The sequence below is a fragment of the Coregonus clupeaformis genome, chromosome 7 (genome assembly GCF_020615455.1).
Source record: "Coregonus clupeaformis isolate EN_2021a chromosome 7, ASM2061545v1, whole genome shotgun sequence".
NCBI classification, from domain to species: domain Eukaryota; kingdom Metazoa; phylum Chordata; class Actinopteri; order Salmoniformes; family Salmonidae; genus Coregonus; species Coregonus clupeaformis.
In genome coordinates this window covers 14,508,162-14,526,452 of record NC_059198.1, presented here as the reverse complement: position 1 = coordinate 14,526,452, position 18,291 = coordinate 14,508,162, and the positions used below count along the sequence as shown (strand labels likewise).

General features: G+C 44.2%; 1 protein-coding gene across 1 annotated transcript in view; it reads right to left on the bottom strand.

Moving 5' to 3' along the window:
- Positions 1-18,291, bottom strand: part of LOC121569930 (cadherin-7-like) — a 143,339-nt gene that overhangs the window by 43,087 nt on the left and 81,961 nt on the right. The window contains exons 5-8 of the mRNA XM_041881275.1: positions 9,883-10,050; positions 6,439-6,623; positions 5,252-5,505; positions 4,062-4,198 (exon numbers count right to left, since the gene is read on the bottom strand). Coding sequence (XP_041737209.1) covers positions 4,062-4,198; positions 5,252-5,505; positions 6,439-6,623; positions 9,883-10,050 — 744 coding nt within the window. The remainder of the gene's footprint in view (positions 1-4,061; positions 4,199-5,251; positions 5,506-6,438; positions 6,624-9,882; positions 10,051-18,291) is intronic.

Genomic DNA, 18,291 nt, shown 5'->3' with positions numbered 1-18,291 from the left:
ACTTCTTGATGACAGAAGTGAGTGATACAGGGCAATAGTCATTTAGTGGTTACTTTCGCTTTCTTGGGTCCAGGCACAATTGTGGACATCTTGAAGCAGACTGGGATAGGGAGAGACTGAATATGTCTATAAACACTCCAGGCAGCTGGTCTGCACATGCTCTGAGGGTTGACACGCTTGCGAGGGTTAACACGCTTAAATGTCTTACTCACTTCGGCCACTGAGAACGAGAGCTCACAGTCCTCATGAGAGGCGGTGGCCCGCGTCGGCAGCACTGTGTTTTCCTCAAAGGGGGCAGAGAAGGTGTTTAGCTTGTTCTTCACTGTCTTCTTGGTAAGCAACTCCATTGTAGATTTGGCCTTGTGTTTTAGGCTATTTTCTTGCTGAAAGGTGAATTAATATCCCACTGTCTGGTGGAAAGCAGACTGAACCAGGTTTTCCTCTAGGATTTTGGCTGTGCTTAGCTTCATTCCGTTTATTTTTTATCCTGAAAAACTCCCCAGTCCTTAACGAATACAAGCATACCCATAACATGATGCAGCCACCACTATGCTTGAATGGTACTTTGCACTGTGTTGTATTGGATTTGCCCCAAACATATCACTTTGTATTCAGGACAAAAAGTGAATTGTTTTGCCACGCTATTTTGTGAGAAGACAGATTTTCGGGATGTCACATGGTCTGACAAACACCGCTCTAGCTCTGTCACTTTTCACTGCAGATGTGGATGTGCGACATCGGCAGATGTGGTGGATTGAGACGCATCTCCAATGCAAAACAAATGATATCGCTAGCTTAAACTGACATATTTGTATGTTTTTTTCTATTATTATGCTAATTATTTTTCAGCAGGGTGTGGACATCGACTCTAGTTTATTTTTATACATTCTAATAACATTTTACTTGTCCAAAATCGTGTGACATAAAACACTTTTCGTTCCTTGTATTAATGGCAGTGTTTACCTATTAATATAATAAGCATTTATTTGTGAAAGTAGACATTGAACTTGAACCCATGAGCTGATTTTTCAAATGGTTGTAATTCATTTTATTCAATGTCTTCACATGAGTGTCCTCACCAGCCAGGGTAAGGCAGAACTTTACAACATTTCAATGTTATAGTCTTGTGAATCTCTCATGCATATTTTTTTATTGAAAATGGGAACAACGGGAGCAATGAGAGGTGAAAATGATTTAAACTCAGCAAAAAAAGAAACTGTCAATTGCGTTTATTTTCAGCAAACAAAACATCTGTAAATATTTGTATGAACATAACAAGATTCAACAACTGAGACATGAACTGAACAAGTTCCACAGACATGTGACTAACATAAATTGAATAATGTGTCCCTAAACAAAGGGGGGGTCAAAATCAAAAGTTAAAGTCAGTATATGATGTGGCCACCAGCTGCATTAAGTACTGCAGTGCATCTCCTCATGGACTGCACCAGATTTGCCAGTTCTTGCTGTGAGATGTTACCCCACTCTTCCACCAAGGCATTTTTTGGGGGAATGGCCCTATCCCTCACCCTCCGATCCAACAGGTCCCAGACGTGCTCAATGGGATTGAGATCCGGGCTCTTCGCTGGCCATGGCAGAACACTGACATTCCTGTCTTGCAGGAAATCACGCACAGAACGAGCAGTATGGCTGGTGGCATTGTCATGCTGGAGGGTCATGTCAGAATGAGCCTGCAGGAAGGGTACCACATGAGGGAGGAGGATGTCTTCCCTGTAACGCACAGCATTAAGATTGCCTGCCATGACAACAAACTCAGTCCGATGATGCTGTAACACACCGCCCCAGACCATGACGGACCCTCCACCTCCAAATCAATCCCGCTCCAGAGTACAGGCCTCGGTGTAACGCTCATTCCTTCGACAAAACCACGACTCGTCAGTGAAGAGCACTTTTTGCCAGTCCTGTCTGGTCCAACGACAGTGGGTTTGTGCCCATAGACGACGTTGTTGCCGGTGATGTCTGGTGAGGACCTGTCTTACAACAGGCCTACAAGCCCTCAGTCCAGCCTCTCTCAGCCTATTGCGGACAGCCTGAGCACTGATGGAGGGATTGTGCGTTCCTGGTGTAACTCGGTCAGTTGTTGTTGCCATCCTGTACCTGTCCCGCAGGTGTGATGTTCGGATGTACCGATCCTGGGCAGGTGTTGTTACATGTGGTCTGCCACTGCGAGGACAATCAGCTGTCCGTCCTGTCTCCCTGTGACGGACATTGCAATTTATTGCCCTGGCCACATCTGCAGTCCTCATGCCTCCTTGCAGCATGACTAAGGCACGTTCACGCAAATGAGCAGGGACCCTCGGCATCTTTCTTTTGGTGTTTTTCAGTAGAAAGGCCTCTTTAGTGTCCTAAGTTTTCATAACTGTGACCTTAATTGCCTACCGTCTGTAAGCCGTTAGTGTCTTAACGACTGTTCCACAGGTGCATGTTCATTAATTGTTTATGGTTCATTGAACAAGCATGGGAAACAGTGTTTAAACCCTTTACAATGAAGATCTGTGAAGTTATTTGGATTTTTACAAATTATCATTGAAAGACAGGGTCCTGAAAAAGGGACGTTTCTTTATGCTGAGTTTAAATGTATTTAAGGCCGTATAAAGAACACCTATGCATGATTTAAATGTTATAGTCTTGTGAATCTGTCATGCATATACTGTATGTCAATTTTTTTTATTGAAAATAGGAACTATGGGAGAAATTGACAAATACTGATTTAAATATGAATCTCATTCATATTATCAAGACATGAGATAAGTATCAAAATAGTTTTAAAAAATGCCCTTGCCTTTATAGTTGAACCTTGGATAAATCTTTAGTATAATAGCCTAAACAGTCAACTAAAAATATTGTATTCTGTTCTTTTGAAATAACCAACATTTTCTGCATCATATTGAGACTAAAATATTTTGTGATGTTGTTCTATATTAAATGGACTTATTGACTGTTAAAAAGTAGGGGGAAAGGCAGACATTTTATATGAACATTGGATTTTTGTGGTCCAAATTTCATAATAATTTTTGTTTTCAGATGTTTTCCGTTGGCAGGCTTACCCATGTGTCTCCTCACTCGGAAAGCCTGCTCACTGATGTCAATACCAAATCTGATAATTGTGACTTGATTGAATAGGAATGATGTGAATAATGATGGTGATGATGGTGAGAGCCCAGTATAGCCTAACCCTTTAATCATAGGCTGTTACTTTGTGTCTCTAAAATCACAATGTTTTAGTTTCTATAGTCATGTGATTTTTTTTTTACCAGATTGATTTTTCCTGCATGAAATGTTCTATTTTCATAACTTATAAAAATTCGGTATGCAATAGCCTATAGATAATATTCTGGCCATATGTTTTTTTTTTTTTTAAGGCCATATAAAGAACAGCTATGCATGATTTAATGAAAAGCAGCAAACAGAAACAACATTGTTTCACATTCTTTAATAAAATACTAATTAACAGAAACAGGCAATAGGCTATAGAGCTGGCTTCACCGTTTCCCCGCCAAATAGGCCTACAAGGAAACTCAACATTTTTGACAACATTGAGTGTGCGATGGGGTCTGTGCTCTGCGTAGTACCTTCCACAAAAAGTTTTGCTTTACAAAAAGACACGTAAGGGGAGGAATGCGAGAGCCTCTTTGTCCTTAAAGCCATGGAAGGATGAGTCAAAGGCACCCCGGCACCTCTCCTTTCTCCCCTCTCCTCCCCCCAAGTCACATTAGCATAATTCACCTGCGCCTGCCCTTAGTTAGCAGCTTGCCCCTCACACACACCACGACTCAAAGAGACCCGGAGGTCGCAGCGCCCGCCTTACGTCAGAATTAAGATTCGCCTGACAGCCCCGCCTCGTCACGTTAATGTAGCCATGCCGACGCAGTGGCATTGCGGGGCGTTGAATATGGGGGAGGGTTGGCTACATGACAAGATAGAAGGGACAACGATACTTTATGCAGGGCCTTCATAAAACAAACTAGTCACACTTTGAGGCGTAGATGTGGAAGGCGTTGATGTGGCAGACGTGTGTGTGTATGCGCACATGTACTTACGGCTTTCCATGGCAAGGATGGTGAGGTTGTGGACAGAGTTGACCTCTCGATCCAGGGGTTTGGCTGTGCTTATGACACCACTCAGAGCATCCACGTTGAAGAAACGCTCCAGGTCTGTGTTTCTGTCTATGGAGTACCTGGAGACAGACAGACAGACAGACAGACATAACTTTCTACCTTCAAAACGTGCCAAATGAACAATTTAAGAGTGCTTCTGGATTCAGTCCATTGGCATAGAACATTACTGAGCTGTGTCAACAAGTGCAATTATGTTGTTTTCTTATCCATTTTTAATGCATGATTAAACTATCATGATGTTGAACTATGAATGAGAGGTTTCTGCAACTTTTAAATTTTGACGAGAACTGCTCTCAATCAAAGTTTTTAAGATAGAAATGTGAAATTGGACAGCAATACATTAATGCTGAACACAGAACAAACACTATCAATTTCTATACAGCAGCTTATATTTCTGGACAAAATGACAACTTCAATTAGCCTATATCCAAAGGGTATTATTAAATGTAATTTGACTCTTGTGGCTGCATTAGTTCCACAATAATTCTAATTTCAACAGAGGTAGGGCCATATTATTGCAGACGCTGAAAGCCTCCACAGCAGCAAAAAGAGGCAATTTACACCCACAATGGCGGTGTAATTAGATTTTCTGATTAAGATTACTAACAATTCTAACACCCCAAGCATGAATACTACCACACAACATTTTTATTTTCAATTAATGCGTAATGAGAGGGAGTCTCATGAGTGACATGGGGCAGATTGCCTTTCTGAGTGGTTGTGTTGTGTTATAAATGCAATGGAGCTGGTACAGACTGTTGACCCTCCTGGGGGAATGCCCTTCGCTCATTTTAGATGGCATTTCACATTTACAAATGTTGCAGTCCCTCGAACGCACACCATCTGGCTTTAGTGCATGTCACACAGTCACAGAGGGAGTTTAGAACTCTGTCAGTGAGGTGCTATTGAGGCACTAGAATGTGTACAGTACTGCTCTAAAGGTGTTTGGACCTCATGTCAACCTTACGGTGTGGCAACATGTTGAAAGAAATGGGTTATATGGCTTGAATTCGCGACTCTGTTGAATGGGGCAAAGTTATTTTAAGAAAATGGCTGGGACAACAGAGGGATTGCATGTAATGGCATATAATATCTGGAGAGCTGAGTTCTACCTGATGGCACTGTTAGAGGAGTCAGGGTCGTGAGCGGAGACCCTCCCGATGGAGGTGCCCACTCTGGCATCCTCGGAGACCACCATCTTGCTAAGTTGTGTGGAGAATACGGGCGGCTCGTTCACGTCCTCCACCGTAACCTTGACCGACGTCGTGTCGCTGAATGAACCCAGGTGCACGAACGCTGGGTCGATATTCCGATTGGTGGCTTCGATTCGCAGGTTAAAGCTGTTCCTGGTCTCAAAGTCTAATGGCTGAGACAAACCAAGTAAAGAGACAAAAATAATATATACACTACTAGTCAAACATTTGGACACACCTACTAATTCAGCAAAGCTGTCATCAAGGCAAAGGGTGGCTGTTTGAAGAATCTCAAATATATATGCATTTTTTTTAAACACTTTTTTGGTTACTACATGATTCCATATGTGTTATTTCATTGTTTTGATGTCTTCACTATTATTCTACAATGTAGAAAATAGTAAAAATAAAGAAGAACCCTTGAATGAGTAGGTGTGTCCAAACTTTTGACTGGTTCTGTATATAGCTATTTCACATTTCGTTAAAATAAAACGTCACTTGAAAGTTGTATAGGTCGGAGCCCAGAAATCGACAGTAACCTTCCAGTCAAGGTGGAGCCCGTCCTAATTGGCTGGATTCTAAGCACACTGCACTGGCCACATTTGCTGTAAATGGTGAGGGCAAAGCCATAAAGATATTTCTATGTGTATCGCTCATGGCAACATGGCCTTGTGCTACACCAGTAGATTGAAGAAATGTAGGCGCTAGAGTCCAACGACCCTATGCAACCTTGCACATAATCAGACTCTCTCTCACAAATACATCTTTCATCCAGACATATTTATATTGACTTACTGTGCAGTGTGAAAGCAAACTATTGATTGTGAGAAAAGGCACACAACACATCACGGTGAAATACATTTCTAAATAAGAGTGTTTAGAAGATATGTTGTCATCTGTTTGGCTTATTGGGCGCACAGTTGTAGCCATTGATGTGACACATGTATTGTCTGTGTTTATTGTCTGTGTGACTTTCCACTCTGTGGCACTCGTCTATGACTGGTGACGGCAAAAACAAACAGAATATCAGATTGGACCCTGTGACAAAGCTGGCTTGGGGCCACAGCCTAAAAGGATACATGCATATAAGGATACAGCATGTGTACCTTTTGAAGGATGATGACGCCCTCTTGCGTGTCCTCGTCTGTAGTGATGTTGAACACCCCAGGTCCGTCCTCCATGATCCTATACTCCATCTCTGCATTGGGGCCTATGTCATTGTCCAGAGCCTTGACCCTGGCCACCACGGACGCCACGGGCAAGGACTCCAGCACCATGTACTGATAGTTCTCTGGAGGTGAGACAAGTAGTAGTTAGAGATGAGGTGGTTTCCTTACTCCTTAGCAGCTCAGATTTATGGTGCACTACTGCTGCCTTTGAGATCCCTCTCTCACAATGACTCGTCACACTGCAAACTAATGGTCCAGGATGAGTTTTTTTATAATAGTGACATACAGTGGGGGAAAAAGTATTTAGTCAGCCACCAATTGTGCAAGTTCTCCCACTTAAAAAGATGAGAGAGGCCTGTAATTTTCATCATAGGTACACGGCAACTATGATAGACAAAATGAGATTTTTTTTCTCCAGAAAATCACATTGTAGGATTTTTATGAATTTATTTGCAAATTATGGTGGAAAATAAGTATTTGGTCAATAACAAAAGTTTCTCAATACTTTGTTATATACCCTTTGTTGGCAATGACACAGGTCAAACGTTTTCTGTAAGTCTTCACAAGGTTTTCACACACTGTTGGTGGTATTTTGGCCCATTCCTCCATGCAGATCTCCTCTAGAGCAGTGATGTTTTGGGGCTGTCGCTGGGCAACACAGACTTTCAACTCCCTCCAAAGATTTTCTAAAGGGTTGTGATCTGGAGACTGGCTAGGCCACTCCAGGACCTTGAAATGCTTCTTATGAAGCCACTCCTTCATTGCCCGGGCGGTGTGTTTGGGATCATTGTCATGCTGAAAGACCCAGCCACGTTTCATCTTCAATGCCCTTGCTGATGGAATGAGGTTTTCACTCAAAATCTCACGATACATGGCCCCATTTATTCTTTCCATTACACGGATCAGTCATCCTGGTCCCTTTGCAGAAAAACAGCCCCAAAGCATGATGTTTCCAACCCCATGCTTCACAGTAGGTATGGTGTTCTTTGGATGCAACTCAGCATTCTTTGTCCTCCAAACACGACGAGTTGAGTTTTTACCAAAAAGTTCTATTTTGGTTTCATCTGACCATATGACATTCTCCCAATCCTCTTCTGGATCATCCAAATGCACTCTAGCAAACTTCAGACGGGCCTGGACATGTACTGGCTTAAGCAGGGGGACACGTCTGGCACGGCAGGATTTGAGTCCCTGGCGGCGTAGTGTGTTACTGATGGTACGCTTTGTTACTTTGGTCCCAGCTCTCTGCAGGTCATTCCTAGGTCCCCTCGTGTGGTTCTGGGATTTTTGCTCACCCATCTTGTGATCATTTTGACCCCACGGGGTGAGATCTTGCGTGGAGCCCCAGATCGAGGGAGATTATCAGTGGTCTTGTATGTCTTCCATTTCCTAATAATTGCTCCCACAGTTGATTTCTTCAAACCAAGCTGCTTACCTATTGCAGATTCAGTCTTCCCAGCCTGGTGCAGGTCTACAATTTTGTTTCTGGTGTCCTTTGACAGCTCTTTGGTCTTGGCCATAGTGAAGTTTGGAGTGTGACTGTTTGAGGTTGTGAACAGGTGTCTTTTATACTGATAACAAGTTCAAACAGGTGCCATTAATACAGGTAACGAGTGGAGGACAGAGGAGCCTCTTAAAGAAGAAGTTACAGGTCTCTGAGAGCCAGAAATCTTGCTTGTTTGTAGGTGACCAAATACTTATTTTCCACCATAATTTGCAAATAAATTCATTAAAAATCCTACAATGTGATTTTCTGGAATTTCTTTTCTCATTTTTTCTGTCATAGTTGACGTGTACCTATGATGAAAATTACAGGCCTCTCTCATCTTTTTAAGTGGGAGAACTTGCACAATTGGTGGCTGACTAAATACTTTTTTTCCCCACTGTAAATAATAATAAATGACTAGTTTTACAATTCAAGACATTTATGGTGGATAGGGCAAATATTTAATTATTGAACCTTAACATTTTTATAACAATGGAGTTGTCTGTATTCATATGAAAATGTATTACATATTCTGACCACTCCACTTTACATGACCAAAGTGAATGGGAGAATCACCGATCCCTGCGGAATATGCTTTGGTGGGATGAAATGTTCACTGGAAGATTCTATTAGACGCAAACTCTTCCATTGTGTTCCCAGTGTCTTTGTCTGCAACTCCCTGACTTAAAGCACTCTCATAAGAAAAAAAGGAGGGAATCATATTCATAATCATAATCTCCCCAATCACCATGACGGAGCTCATTACCAGACCTTTCCGTGTTCCTCACCCCAGTGGTTCCCAACATTGCGCTCCAAATGCTAATCTGCTTGACATTGTTTGCCGCTGTGTAATCTTTGTAATGGCTTTTTAATTCGCTGTGGAAGACCCCAAAAAATTCCTTTCTTCCCCTCCCTACGTACTGTGTACGCCCCAATTTACCCCCTGGTAACCGCCCCTCCTCTCTGTCTTTGTGCCTCCAGCCTTCGCTTCCCTCCTCTCCTCTCCTCCAAGGGCTAGTGCTTCTAGACTCTATCAGCTGTGGTGCTCTTTAATACTCTATTGATTCTGACCCATGACCTTGGGTGGGGGGTGAGGGGGATACAGAGGGGCGGGGGGTGGGGGGGTGGGGCGGTGGTGGGGGTGATGACTTCACACCCAGCCTGGTCCTAAAGCATCTTTCTACCCAGCACACCCTGCAAAACAGCGCTGGGTTAAAACGGCATTGACGACTTGTTGTGCAAACTTGAACCTGTCTCTCCTCTACCCCACCCCCCGGGTTCTAGCAAATTGACTTGACTTCATGGCAGTCCAGCGGTGAGTGTAACAGCCTAGGCAGCGGCGGTCTGTGGGACTATCAGCGGTAAAGCAATTGCCGGGGCCACAGATTATCATGAGAAGCACCTCATGCCTTTGAATCCCAAGGCCTGGCCAGGAACCCATTAGCGGGCCGTGAAATAGGCTGATGACAAAAAAAATGGAGCCTGATTGATCCTGGTATCCACGTTTGCAGAAATCCATCTGCTCTGATGTGGAGTGAGGGGAGAGGGAGAAAGGTTTATACCTCCTAGGGCAAACTGCATTTGAAGCCTTTGACCATTAGTCAGAAAGGGGCTGTGAACCCCCCGACGAACAGCAAAATTACATATACGCTTGAAAGGGGTACAGTGATTTAATGAATCTGCAATATCAAGTATAGCCTACATTTTCACTCAAAACTCCGCTACACGTCTGTCATTGTGAATGAGAGGTATTGTAGAGATGTATGTCCAACCTCCACTACAGTGAGACTGCAATGACAATGAATGGAGGGGTTCAGTGCTTTGTCTGAGGGAAATAGATAGAGGGCATGTTGTCAGATTTAGTGACGTACAAAGCATATAGGACTCAGTCTTACTACGAGAGAAGTGTGGCGGGTTGTCGTTGACGTCAGTGAGAGTGACCGTGACAGAGGTGGTGCCGGAGAGGCCGCCCATCTGGCCCACCATGTCTTTGGCCTGGATGACCAACACGTACTGGTCCTTCACCTCCCGGTCCATGTTGGGCAGTGCCGTCCGGATGACGCCTGGAGAGGAGAGAGATAGAGAGGGAGAGAGAAAGAGAAAGGGATGACAGGAAAGAAGAGAAAGGGATGACAAGAGTGGAAGATAAGAGTGAAAAGGGAGAGGGGATGATGGGAGACGAGAGAGAGATAGATTGCAAGGGATGACAAGAGTGGAAAGAGAGGGGGGACATGAGAGGAGATAGAGAGAGGGATGACCAGAGTAGAGCGAAAGAGAGAAAGAAAACACAATAGGAGAGAGAGAGAGAGAGAGAGAGCGAGAGAGAGAGAGAGAGGGGGGCGGGGGGGATGACAGGAGCAGAGAAAAAAAGCAAATGTGGTCAGTTTAATGAAATGTACCTGATGACAATGCCTCCAAAGATGCCTAACTCACACTTGAAAATAGTTGTTATGCACTTTATTATCTGAGTTATTGGCACTGCTGATGGTTCCCTTTTGTGAGAAGGAACATGGACTCAAAGTGTCACATACCATATAATCTTTCATTTTTTTCCCCAAGAATCCAATCCTAACACTAAAGTGAAAACACTTCTATGGTCAACTTTATACACTATATCTCTGTAGGTGCTGAGTAAAATATTGTCTATAGCAAAGGCCTGTGGCCCTGTGCAGTTGCTTAATGGTAATTGCTTTTGAAAGAATACACCAACTAATGAAATTGAAATCAGCATTTTATCTCCTGACTCTAAAGATGAAAATCGTAATAATCCCACAAAATTACCACAAATCTTTAATGGCAAAAAGTCCTCATCGTTATGAAGCAATTACTGTTGCATTCATGGTTAATGACTTACAGCACAGAATAAAAAATTCAAAGGCACTTATTGGGGATTCCTGCTGAACATGGAAGATTACTCATTGAGTAACTAGTTCAGGAAGCCGAGAAACACAGTTTGGATCACGTAGGTTTGCTTGCTCTCTCTAAGGGTTTATTTTCATTGACCAGAATTAAGGAGAACTTTGAGAGATTCTCGAGGGGTATCGATTCTCGAGAGACATTACTGTAACGTAAACTTACGTATTTCTCACGTCTCGAGAGGGGTAAACTTTCTATGAGGGGGGTAAACTTTCATGTTTGATATGCTAACGTTACTAGCTAGCATAGCTAGCATAGCTAGCTAGCCTTGTTATTGTCTTGCAAGCTACATTTAATGTGTGTATGTTTTAGTGGAAAAGTTGTATTTTTATTTTTCAAGCTTACTGGCTACTGTGATACTGATTTTTACAGTAAATTTGGAGCTGCAGAGCAAGAATGTCACATTGCCAGCCACAACGAAAGGTAAGGCAAGAATGTAATGTCAATTGAAAAGTGTATGTACATATTATGTCAATTGAAATCTCGTCGTGCTGCCTCTCCTTAAATGTTTGTCAATAAGAATAGCCCCTGAGTCTCTCTTTTTGAGCTTGATACAGAATTAACTAATCAAATAATCACGGTGATGAAGTCAGCCTGAGTTAAGTTTGGTTTATTGCAATTCTTTAAGTCAAGATACATTGCATTTGTCATGTAAGTGTGATACACTGTGACTCTCAGAAAAAATAAGAATAACTGGGTAGCCTTTTCAACCCCTCTTCAGTTTTCATTCCCGAAATATGAGTTTTTAATTAGACTTTGGTGAATATTAAATAATCAAACTGAGTGGTTATGGGCTGAATCAAACTCCCACTTAATCAAACATTGATATCAATGGGATGTGCGAGAAATTTCTAATTAACAGAAGCATATCTCAGGGGACTTGACCTTAAGAGACCTTAATAAAATAGAGGACCAGAGGATGACAATGTTGAAAAAACGGTAGCTGTGTGTTCTGGACCAAATTTGAACATAACTACTCAAGAACTAGGCAGGCTATTGTAGGACACACATTCTTGCCATGTATGATCCAAACATTGATTTGGTTAAATCGTGCAAATAAATGAGTTTTTGACTTAATGGGAAACTAAACTTTCTCTCTTTTGAAGTGAATGAAAAAAGGGTATTGATTGAGTTATCTCGTCTCAAAGCAAAGAGGCAACTGCCTACAATGAGGGGATGCTAAACTGTGTTGCTCTGTCCCTCCCAAATTCAGGTTAAGTAGAGTAAGTATGTATGCATGGGGTTGAAGACATGTTTTTGTCACGCCCTGACTTATGGGACTCTAGTATGTTGAGTCAGGGTGTGGAGATCTATGTCATTATTTCTATGTTCACATTCTAGTTATTGTATTTCTATGTTTGGCCGGGTGTGATTCCCAATCAGAAGCAGCTGTCGCTCGTTGTCTCTGATTGGGGATCATACTTAAGTAGCCTGGTTGCACTCATTAGTTGTGGGATCTTGTTCCGTGTAGAGGCTTGTGTTGTGTTGTGTTGTGTTGTGTTGTGTTGTGTTGTGTTGTGTTGTGTTGTGTTGTGTTGTGTTGTGTTGTGTTGTGTTGTGTTGTGTTGTGTTGTGTTTAGCCTGAGGACTTCATGTTACGTTGGTTTGTTGTTTTTGTTTATGTGTTTATCTTTGTAATAAACATGTTTGCATTTCACGCTGCGCCTTGGTCTGACCCGTTCTTCAACGAGCGTGACAGAAGATCCCACCAAAAATGGACCAAGCAGCGTGCCCAGGAGCAGACATCCTGGACATGGAAGGAGATCCTGGACATGGGAGGAGATTCAGGCTGGGATGGATCGCCGTCCTTGGGAGGAGACAGTGGAGGCCCGGTTTAGAGAGGAGCAACGGCAACACAGAAGGTGCCGGCTGAGGAGGAAGCCCGAGAGACAGCCCCAATAAAAAAAATTTGGGGGGCTAAAAGTGTGGTCGGGGATAGATGGAGAAGAACCCCGACCACTGCACTCGTGGGGGCTCAGGGAGGAGTCCTCACGGGAGGAGGACTGGGCATGGAGAGTGAAAGACTGGTACAGTCGGAGATCTCTAACGTCAGCTCCCAGTCCGGTACACCTCGTGCCTGCGTCTCGCACCAAGCTAGTGGTGCGTGTGCCCAGTCCGGCCCGGCCCGTTCCTGTTCCTCGCACCAAGCCAGTGGTGTGTGTCCCCAGTCCGGTACGGCCCGTGCCTGCTCCTCGCACCAGATTAGTGGTGCGTGTTCCACTCCGGAGCCAGAGCAGTCCACTCCACCGGTGCCCTGTCCATCTCTGGTCAGCAGTTCCACTCCGGAGCCAGAGCATTCCGCTCCACCGGGATCCAGTCCAGCTACGGTCAGCTGCTCCACTCCGGAGCTAGAGCAGTCCGCTCCACCGGCGCCCAGTCCAGCTCCGGTCAGCAGCTCCACTTCAGAGCCAGAGCAGTCCGCTCCACTGGTGCATAGTCCAGCTCCGGTCAGCGGCTCCAGTCCGGAGCCAGAGCAGTCCGCTCCACCGGTGCCCAGTCCAGCTCCGGTCAGCGGCTCCAGTCCAGACCCAGACGTCAGCCCCTCTCCAGGTTCGGGGTCTCCCACACCAGGGTCCAGACAGGGCTTGGTACATCGTGGGAGGAAGGAGAGGGGAAGCAGCGCGCTGAGGTCCAGACCAGACCAGGGGCGCAACGGGGAGGCTGAGAGAATGTGGTCATCACGCCCGGAGCCGGATGTCGCTCTTTGTCTCTGATTGGGGATCATACTTAAGTAGCCTGGTTGCAATCATTAGATGTGGGATCTTGTTCCGTGTAGAGGCTTGTGTTGTGTTTAGCCTGAGGACTTCACGTTACGTTGGTTTGTTGTTTTTGTTAGTGTGTTTATCTCTGTAATAAACATGTATGCATTTCACGCTGCGCCTAGGTCTGACCCGTCCTTCAACGAGCGTGACAGTTTTCCTAAAAATCCAGAGATTGAATAGATGGGTCCACTAGCCTCTAATGTAAAGAATATGACATTATTGCTATTGTCTTTGGAAAATGCTTATTTACCTGTATGTGCACCTCTACACCCGATGACCACCCACAAGCATACACACTCATAGCAACATTGTGAACGCAGCCTGAAGACTTGACAAAAACATGCATACATCTCACAAATGAAACCTGGGTTTGCTGAGGAAAAACAGTGTTTTGAGATATTTAGACCAACTGCCTGAATCTTTGTTATGCTTACAAATCAGCGAGTCTGTTATTGGCCCAGTCTAAGTAAATGACTAAATTAGCAACATTTCAACATTTTACGACACTGTCCACCTCTTTATCTGAGGCCTCTGCCATGCTCTCACCAGGACATAACAATGGTCAATAAAGCCAAGTAGTTACAACATGTCACTTTCCATACAGCACAAACTAATGAATAGTGGGTGAAGTTTTCCTACTGGGAGAAAACCACAGCTGCCTCTGTTTCAATGCTTTGGTTCCCAGTTTAAGACGAGGAGTCAGAACATGTCAGCCAAGAAGCTGGTTTATTTTTAACGCCTGATGCCTTCATGTTCATCAAAGCATGTCTATGGAGCTACTGGATGTGTGGATGTGTGGATCGGATACATCCATCTTCTCCTGTTCCTAGCTGTATCCCCCTTGCCTCCATCCATTCATCCATCCATACATCCATCTATTCATAGATTCATCAGGTTTGCTGCTAGTTTCTCCCACTGTGTAACCTTGTAGCCAATTAAAGAGGATCAACAGCGCCCCAGTGTCAGCTTTTGTGACACCTGTGAACCCTGTTTGCTGACATGCATCAGAGAGCTTGCTTCAAGCCTTCAATCCAAAAGAGGTCCCTCAAAACCAGGCTAGGTACAAAACAAACAAAACTTTCCCTGTTCTCTCAACTCTATCCAGCACTACCACAACAGGGATGGAAAACAATTAAGTTCTAACTTGAAAGAACAAAACAGTCTTAAAGAATTCTGGAGAAGAAGAAGTTGTCTGTTAGAAAAAGTTGGCTAATGGCTACATTCAAACAACAACAACTACAACAACAACAATGGCTTCCCCCAAAAACCTTGAAATGAAGCCCATAAGAAAATATGTGAAGTGTGTGAAGCCGGCAGTAAACCAAGTGAATGATCTCACTAAACAAAGATAGGCTTCACATACAATTGATATACTTATTTAATATCAGCTCTGTGCATTGGTGCCCGAGAGATATAGGCTGTGGTTAATGATGCCATGAATCCTTATTCCGGCGTGTGGGGGTAAAAAAAAAAAACGGCAATGTGTTTTCTCCCCCTGCCGCCTGCCGCCCGCCTGGCCAGCAGCACACATATTTCTCACACAGCGACAGTGCTAATCCACACGGCTATGTCGCCAGGCTGTTGTTTGTCTGCTGGGTGCCAGCCCCCCTCGCTCTATATCTCTGTTGCGCTGCACCCGTGTCATTCCTGGGGAGAGGCGATGATTAAAATCCTTCTGTCGCTAACGCGGCATGGCCCCGCATCGGCATCGCACCGTGACTCCCTCAGCCTCCGGTGCTGCCGAAGCAGACGCATCGTAGCCGCCGCGCATTTATCTAGCTGTCTCCCTCTCCCCAGTGCTGAAGGCAGAGGGGTAGGCCACTCTCCCTGCAAAAAGACATGGATCCTTGACATTGGTCTTGGGAAGAGGAAATAAAAGTGTGGGGACTGGAGGGCTTTGCTAGGGTAGGAAACCCTCTGGCCTACCATCCGTGTGGCTATGAAAGGTAATGATTAAGGTGATTGAAACTTAAATAAGAGTGGTGTGATTTCCTCAACCTCTGGGGGTCCACTTCCACCCAATTGATCCATGTAAGATGTAACAGGAAAACAGACCATATACACTGGGAATAGTACAACCTCCAAGCCAGGTTGTTGCCTTTTAGTTTGTCCATGAAAAGCCACCTTACAAACATTCTCTACATCTAACTCTTATCTTTTGAAAGATTCCAATCCAGAGCACAGATACGTATTTGAATAACAATTTATCTCACTCATACTGTGAAAGATACACAGATTGAACTACACTGCTCAAAAAAATAAAGGGAACATTAAAATAACACATCCTAGATCTAAATGAATGAAATAATCTTATTAAATACTTTTTTCTTTACATAGTTGAATGTGCTGACAACAAAATCACACAAAAATTATCAATGGAAATCAAATTGATCAACCCACGGAGGTCTGGATTTGGAGTCACCCTCAAAATTAAAGTGGAAAACCACACTACAGGCTGATCCAACTTTGATGTAATGTCCTTAAAACAAGTCAAAATGAAGCTCAGTAGTGTGTGTGGCCCCACGTGCCTGTATGACCTCCCTACAATGCCTGGGCATGCTCCTGATGAGGTGGCGGATGGTCTCCTGAGGGATCTCCTCCCAGACCTGGACTAAAGCATCCGCCAACTCCTGGACAGTCTGTGGTGCAACGTGGCGTTGGTGGATGGAGCGAGACATGATGTCCCAGATGTGCTCAATTGGATTCAGGTCTGGGGAACGGGCCGGCCAGTCCATAGCATCAATGCCTTCCTCTTGCAGGAACTGCTGACACACTCCAGCCACATGAGGTCTAGCATTGTCTTGCATTAGGAGGAACCCAGGGCCAACCGCACCAGCATATGGTCTCACAAGGGGTCTGAGGATCTCATCTCGGTACCTAATGGCAGTCAGGCTACCTCTGGCGAGCACATGGCGGGCTGTGCGGCCCCCCAAAGATATGCCACCCCACACCATGACTGACCCACCGCCAAACCGGTCATGCTGGAGGATGTTGCAGGCAGCAGAACGTTCTCCACGGCGTCTCCAGACTCTGTCACGTCTGTCACGTGCTCAGTGTGAACCTGCTTTTATCTGTGAAGAGCACAGGGCGCCAGTGGCGAATTTGCCAATCTTGGTGTTCTCTGGCAAATGCCAAACGTCCTGCACGGTGTTGGGCTGTAAGCACAACCCCCACCTGTTGACGTCGGGCCCTCATACCACCCTCATGGAGTCTGTTTCGGACCGTTTGAGCAGACACATGCACATTTGTGGCCTGCTGGAGGTCATTTTGCAGGGCTCTGGCAGTGCTCCTCCTGCTCCTCCTTGCACAAAGGCGGAGGTAGCGGTCCTGCTGCTGGGTTGTTGCCCTCCTACAGCCTCCTCCACGTCTCCTGATGTACTGGCCTGTCTCCTGGTTGCGCCTCCATGCTCTGGACACTACGCTGACAGACACAGCAAACCTTCTTGCCACAGCTCGCATTGATGTGCCATCCTGGATGATCTGCACTAACTGAGCCACTTGTGTGGGTTGTAGACTCCGTCTCATGCTACCACTAGAGTGAAAGCACTACCAGCATTCAAAAGTGACCAAAACATCAGCCAGGAAGCATAGGAACTGAGAAGTGGTCTGTGGTCACCCCCTGCAAAACCAGTCCTTTATTGGGGGTGTCTTGCTAATTGCCTATAATTTCCACCTGTTGTCTATTCCATTTGCACAACAGCATGTGAAATGTATTGTCAATCAGTGTTGCTTCCTAAGTGGACAGTTTGATTTCACAGAAGTGTGATTGACTTGGAGTTACATTGTGTTGTTTAAGTGTTCCCTTTATTTTTTTGAGCAGTGTACTATCGGCTGAGGTCTCCTGGGCATCATTCTCCACCTTGACTCTACTTGATACTGTAAATGTCCCATCTCTTGGTGGTCTGGATGTGGTATAACATTCAACAATTATGTAACATTTATGTAACCTTACGAGATGACCTTAAGAGGCATGGAGAGGCAGCCTTTAATTACTTTGCCCCCTGCCTCTGGAATAGCCTGCCACTGAACCTGAGGGGGGCCGAAACTGTGGACATATTTAAATAAGATCTTAAAACACATATTTTTAGCTTTGCTTTTCCTAAGGGTGCTTTTTAGTCGTTCAGTTTTTATTGTTATTATTTTGTTTTTTATCCTCTTATGTTTGTTGTGTAGCAAATATTTATGTTTTTTTTTTCATAGTTTTTATTCTTTTTTTCCTGTGAAGCACATTGTGTTGCATTCCATGTCTGAAATGTGCTGTATAAATAAAGCTTGATTTGATCTGATTTTGATTTGAAATATGCAAATAAGGCTTTACACTAAGCAGTGTGTTCATTTAAAACTGAAAATGTGGATCCATATAGACACTTGACCAGTGTTAAATGTAACACTCTCAGTGTTGATTTAACACTGGAGAATTTGCAGTGAAGGTATCAGTGAACACTATATCAGCGTGCCTTTAACACTGACCTAGTGTAAAAATGTAATACTAAAGTGTTAAATACAAGGTATCAGTGAACACCATAACAGTTTACCTTTAACATGGAGTTTGTGTAACATTTTAATGCCACTGGTGTTGGAAAGTATCGGTGTTAAAAGGGCAACACTTTGAAAAGTGTAAATTCA